The 6,528-nt window shown below is 41.5% G+C and overlaps 1 protein-coding gene across 2 annotated transcripts; it reads left to right on the plus strand.

The window, feature by feature from the left end:
• Positions 1-497: 497 nt before the first annotated feature.
• Positions 498-6,343, plus strand: LOC118292342 (coiled-coil domain-containing protein 106-like). 2 transcript variants are annotated; one of them, XM_035621232.2, is made up of 7 exons: positions 498-1,383; positions 2,604-2,663; positions 3,141-3,332; positions 4,562-4,714; positions 4,792-4,986; positions 5,079-5,239; positions 5,690-6,343. In XM_035621232.2, exons 1-7 carry the CDS (start codon positions 1,344-1,346, stop codon positions 5,843-5,845), a joined length of 957 nt encoding a protein of 318 aa, XP_035477125.1. In that variant the 5' UTR covers positions 498-1,343; the 3' UTR covers positions 5,846-6,343. The 2 variants fall into 2 exon arrangements, with proteins under 2 accessions (XP_035477125.1, XP_047186347.1); XM_047330391.1 differs by having other exon boundaries at positions 499-1,383; positions 2,604-2,762.
• The last annotated feature ends 185 nt before the right edge of the window (positions 6,344-6,528 follow it).

Below are 6,528 nucleotides of genomic sequence, written 5' to 3' on the forward strand. Positions count from 1 at the left end.
TGGACAGAAATTAGCCCCGTATTGTTTGTGCTCGTGTTATCGTTAGCATAATCTTACGTCTGTCGGCATAAAATATTTTATTCTGAAATCGATTGCCGGAATGATTTTTATGCAGAGTAGCTAGCTTTACACTCGGGATGTAGTTGCTCATTGTGGCCACTAGAGGGCACAACACCGACCAATATGAATACACGACTGTAGAAAGCGACAAAAAAAACGTAAAAGAGAAGTTGAAGTCAAAAGGCAGATGCCAGTGTGCCTGCTGCAGGAGAACGGCTGTTTTTGTTATCAACCCCCTGTTAATGTCGTTATCTTGGGTAACATGCCTAGATCTATAGTATTAACATAATATAATACAAAATATTGTGTTAATATTATAGATCTATGGTTACATGTCGTTACTTTTAGTCAGGCACGTTTTTGGTCAGCCGTTGATTTCAGTGTTGGGTTGGGACCCGAGTTAGCATTCGCTGCTAAGTCGTAGCAGCTAACGGTGGCACCGCGGCTCCGCCTCGTCTGCGGAGGAGCCGTGTAGAGTTATCACCTTCACGTTTAAGTCAAACATAGTGTTCCGGACTCAGCCAGCCATCAGATATGAATATGTTGGAATGTTATGCTTGATATTCATCTGTGCCTGCTGCTCATTGACTAATTTTATGTACAGAAATAAAAACTTTTGGAGTTGCTATAGCTTTTGCCATATAACCATTAATGGACTATAATTGAATTACCATATATCTATATTTACATTCATTTCATATAATGTGTTCTTATACGTCGTTCCCACTTTGAAATTACACACGAATGTACCGAAAGCCGATATGTCCCATTTCCCCCCTAGCACTTAAACGCAGCGCGTATCCGACGATCCGTGCACGCGCATTTAAGTGAATACAAACAGTGCCGCGCATGTTAGTTTGTTCTTAGACACTTGTCCTCACAGGACGCTGTTTGAAAGCGAACATTATTATATCAGTGAAGTTGAAGAAAAAAAATCTGAACGTAAAATATTAACATTTGTTTATTTTGTGACGTGTTCATTTGTAAAAACTGATTTCACAGATTGCTTCGTGTGTGTGTGTGGATCTGAACATGTGTGACTCCTTTTCTGTCGCTTGTAGATCATGTGATACACATTTGTGACGTGTGTTCTGCGCATGTGTTAGTCGCACACACCTGAGCGCGTGCAGCACCGGTTGACGCCACTTTATAATCAGGTAATTGCGGCGGAGCGCGCGTGTGTGTCGCGGCAGCTGCGGCTCGTATTACAGAAGTATAACCGAACTGGAGATTATTATTAATATCCACTTTCGTCCGAACACCGGACCTCGACCTGCTCGCTCATGAATCCTCCGGCCGGCAGAGACGACGCAGAGCCGCCAGGTAAAAAAGTCAAAACTGCGACGGTTCCTCCTTCCACCTCCAGTGCGTTCGAATCAAACAGTCTAGAGTGCACTTCTCTTTATGGATGTGATCGTTAGGTGGTTATGAGAACAGACTGTGTCAGAATCACCACTTCACTTTCTTCAAACACTAAAGACGTCATTATTGATGAGATGATCAGTTTTTTCCTCATACGTGATGTCGTGAAGACTCAAACCCTCGTGTTCTGTGTTATGACTGTTTTACTGACGATCTGTTGTGTTTCATTTGTGTAAAGCAGAAGAACTTTATGAACGAACCTGATAATTAACTTCATTATGAGCTATTATGAGAACTGAATTATAGTAAGTTAAAAGTTATTGATCTACTCCACTTGTTATATTGATTAATCGTTCAGATCAATGTTCTACTTTTTAAAAATATTACTATAAATTGAACGTCTCTGGGTTCTGGACTGTATTTTTTCTTCAGGTTCCCACATCTTCTGCGATGATCAGTTCGATTCAGTTGCTGCAGCAAACCTTTTTTTTTCATTATGGATTAAAAGCCTGATCATTTTCCTGATTTTTAACCGCAAACTTTCAGATCCCAAAAAAAGTTGTCAGGCATCTTTGGTTGGGTCTGACCCTCGTCTAGAGGTGAAAGGTCATGAGCGGTCATGTTCTGGTCGTTGAAAAGTCTCTTCCTTACAAAGCACAATTTTTTAAACAACTTTTTGAAACTGCTAATTTAACTCACTAGACATAACTCAACTTTCAGAGACTATTTGAGGGTTAAATTAAGGCTATGGTGGATTTATGGATTTCAGATTTAGCCACCCAAAAAAACAAGGTCCTGACATCTGGTGTTTGGTGGGCAGGTTCAGTGAACTGGAAATGATAAAATATTAAAAACCATTAGTTATTACACATAGAACAGCCTGAAAGTCTGAGATCTGGTTGAAGAGATAGTTCGGAGATGTGGTGCTTTGTTGTTTATTTATTTATTTATTTTTTACAGTTTTCCTGCGTCAGGAAGTTAGAACAGACGTCTTTTGTATTTGGTTTAGTCTGACGTTAAGTCGTGGAAATCACATAACGAAATCATGGTCGCCGAGGCTTCCAGAGCATGAGTTAGAGGGACGTGAAGGGGGGAGAAGCTTGGTCCCAGGGGAGGCCCAGAGCGTCCGACTTAAAAAACAGTTGTAGAATCTAATTTTCCATTGTCTTGTGTTTTGTCAGAGCACTACATGCCACATTCGTCATCAGCATCTTCATCAGGAGGAGGAGGAGGAGGAGGAGGTTTGTATCTGGATGCCTACGAGGTCTCGTTTCCCCTGGAGGAGAGTATAGAGAGACCGGCGGCCTATCACCTGGGCCACGGCCAGCAGATGATGGACGGTACGCCATGTCTACGCCACGTGACCAAAATTTGACGATGTCGTTCACGAGCGTGTTGAAATCAGGAGAATGGACTTTTGTTGTTTGACGTTTCACCTCCTGATTCAACCGAGAGGCTTCTTCTGTTCAGAGTTGTGGTGAATCCCTCTGGTATTCCGAGGTTAAATACCTAAATAGGAATATTACATTTATATTATAACATATAGATTAAAGTCCCAAAAAGCTTCTAAAGATGCTACATATGCTGGCTAATACAACAAAGTTCAGGGGAAGTTGTTTTTTTTGAGATATTAAAATACTTCTTCTGATGTTGTTCTTCTTTAACCGTCTCTTCTTCTCGTTCCCTCTCCCGTGATCATGGAAACTTTCCTCCTGCAGAGCCCGCGGTGCAGGAGCCTCCTCATTCCCAGTACAGCCCTTTCATCCTGGTCTCGAACCTGCGGGCTCACCTGTACGTTGCCCTGGAGAAGAACGCCTGGCTGCAGAAGCGCATCGAGGAGCTGGAGGAGGAGCGCAACTTCCTGCGCTGCCAGCTGGATCGCTTCATCGTCAGCATGAGGAGCCCGGACGGTGAGTGAGGCGTCGGGGAGAAAAACGAGGAGAAATATTCCTGAAAGAATTTTATTTCAAAAAGAGACGTGATGCAGCAGACAGTATGTGCAGTTATGTGGATTATAAACAGCAAAAGAGCAAATAATAGGTGAGAAAAAGGAGGGATTGGATTGAGCTCTGGGGGGAATTTAACATTTGAGAAAGTTCTCCAGAAGACTTTTTCTGCTTTTGACATCTGGCTATTAAAACTTTACCTGCGATTCACACTGAGGAACTTAGAAAAAAAAGAAAACTACTGTAAGGCTGCTGCAACTTATCTGAAACATGTTTTCACCACTGGTCCTTCTTAATAATAATTATAATAATAAATTTCATTTATCCACAGCTTTAAAGTGAACATGTTGTTAATGATCTTTTTTTAAAATATTGTTTTATTATTCAGTTCTCTGTTTAACATTTAACTAAATGAAATACTTGAAGAAGTGCAAACTTACAGATACAGAACATGTGATGGAATAAACAGTACAGCAGCACAAAGCGATGAGATGAACATGTCGACTCCTCCAGACACGACAGTGACACATTTCAGGTTTTCCTAAAATTTGCAGAAATATTCAAAATTATTTCATTTCACTTTGTCATTTTGGGGGATTTGGGGAATTGAGTGTAGATTGTGTGGAGAAGAAGAAAAAGTGAAGAGGTTTGAATACTTCCTGCACATCAATACTGTTTCTAAGCACTTTTACTCAAAACTTGTACTCTCCTACTTTCCGGCCTCTGAAACTCAACAAGTCCCTTTTTTTTGATTCTTTGGTTCAAATCGTCGAAAGTCAGCAGCTGAAGAAAGTTTTGACTCACGCAGACTGATCAGGCTCCTTGAAAGCTAATTTAGTTTGTTATTAGATATTAAATATGTCCAGACTTAAAGTATAACTGTGAAACCATTTCCCTTCAGAGACAAACACAAAAAACACTTGAATTCAAATATTGTTTTCTTTGCATTTTGTTTATTTAAAACCTAAGAAACATTTCAGGTTTTCAGGAAACTCACTTGTATGAGTGAAGTGAACTAATCATGTTAGTCCTTCAGAAATTTAGTATACTTCAGTTTTTGATTCAGAAATATCCAGCTGGACGTCACACTGTTTTTCTTTTCTATCATTTTTCCCCCCTTGTTTCACTTTTTGTCAATTGATTACATCGATTTATTTTCTAACTTGTTTTGTGACAACTGTATTTTCCCGCAGTGACAGAGTGGTGTGGCGACGCCCAGCGGAGCGTGAAGGTGCAGCCCTCCAGCTCGCCCTCGCCTCCCTCCCCCATGACCACCAGGTCGGGAATGACCCTCAAGCGGCTGCAGGGCCCAGGAGCTCGGAGCCGCCGCAGCGCCGCCGTCCCCGGTGAGGAAGCTATAGACATCTGTGTCTTAGAAAATAAATATTCAGCTCTTTCCCCTTTTGACTTTTCATGTATGCAGTCAAGCAGGAATACCATCTGGAGGAAGATAAATACTACACCGAGGATGAGTACGTGGAGGAAGAGGAGGAGGAGGAGGAGGAGGAGGACTCGTCGCTGGAGAAGGGGTCGAAGAAGAAAGGGCGAGCCAACGGGGAGCCGAGGCTGAAGATGAGGAGGATCTTTAGGATCACACATGGGAGGGAGAGACAGCGAGGTGCCGGTCAGCGTTTATAATAACTATACAGTTTAATACATTGCATCATTTTACATTTCCTCTCCCCGCTCTTCCCTTCCCTCGCTGCCCAGTCAAAGATCCAGACGGAGTTCTGATCCGCTACCAGAAGATCCTGACCACCTACCAGCGGGTGAGGAGCATGTCCCGGGCCTTCCAGATCCACGGGGTCGACCGCAACACCATGGCCTCCACCTCCCCGATCGCCGAGCTGCTGCTCGTGGCCCCGGAGAAGGTCTGAACCGCTTTGGACGAGAAAACTTTTACAAAGTTGTAGACATCTAGTTGATCTGGTGCAACTAATACTTCTGCTCAAGACGCCAACGGTCTCCGTCTCCCTGTGCCAGCGCCAACTACATCAATTTTTTTCCGTTACAGTTTCCAAACGAGTTACTTCGACTCTGGTGTCTCTCCAGACTGGTTTCTAATCATATTTACGTTTTGCTCCGTGCAACTGCAACCTTGTACGTAGATTTTAACCAAAAGAAATTAACAAATTTCATAATTAATTCAATGATCAAAGTCAGTTCAGGTAGACACAGTTCAGTTCTTAACTCATCTTAAAGGTCAGTGTTCATTTTGCTGAAGGTGGATGGTTCCATTGTCAATGAAGGTTTCTCTTGGTTTCTTGTTTGTCCATGTGTTTAAGTTTCCTCATTAACAAACCGATGTGATGTGGCGGCAGGTGGAGGAGGTCGGAGAGTTTGAGGCGTCAAAGGAGAAGCTGCTGGATTACGCCCGCCGCTGCTACAAGACGATGGACGAGCCGACGCACGCGAAGGTCCAGGGTTTGAAAAAAACTCACAAGCTGCTGCCGATTTCCTACAGGTTCCGAAACTGAGTGTCCAGAATATTAGAGGCTGAATCGCAGCAGTGACTTAGTTTGGATACAGTAAAAGGATTATTACCAACAAGCTGCTGGACATATATTTAAAATAAATATAATCTGCAGCTCTTTGTTTTTTTAATTTGTTTTGTTTTTTTACTGCATTTTCAGTTGTAAAACTAGTTACATGAGTTACATGATGACACTAATCACCTTACTGAAGTTCTACGTTAAGTAGCAAATGCAGTGTTTTGTAAATAATAATTTCCTTGAGCATGTTTTCAGTTTCAAACGCTACTGACGAACTTTTCATGTTTTATGTTGGACATGAAAAGGTATAAACTGTTGAATATTTAGTTCTGGGAGTATTTACAGATTTCTGGCCTTAATTAGTTTCACATTTTTGTTTTATACCAGATGAGTGACAGAGAGGAATATTTATTATTTATTAACACATGTAGTTTATGAAGGATTATTTTGTGAAATATGAACATTGAATGTGTGTCATTGAAAGAGATATTTGTTTGTGCAATTCATCTCGTGCCTAAGTTATATATTTTTTATTTAAGTTGGCCACATGGTTGATGTTCTGGTGTTTTCCTCTGAATTGTATCAGTTAAAAAATGTCACATAAAGTGAGAAAAGTAAACAACATTGAATCTTTGGTTTCATGAGAATATGAGAAATGACGATGATGA

The sequence above is a fragment of the Scophthalmus maximus genome, chromosome 22, assembly GCF_022379125.1.
Source record: "Scophthalmus maximus strain ysfricsl-2021 chromosome 22, ASM2237912v1, whole genome shotgun sequence".
Lineage (NCBI taxonomy): Eukaryota > Metazoa > Chordata > Actinopteri > Pleuronectiformes > Scophthalmidae > Scophthalmus > Scophthalmus maximus.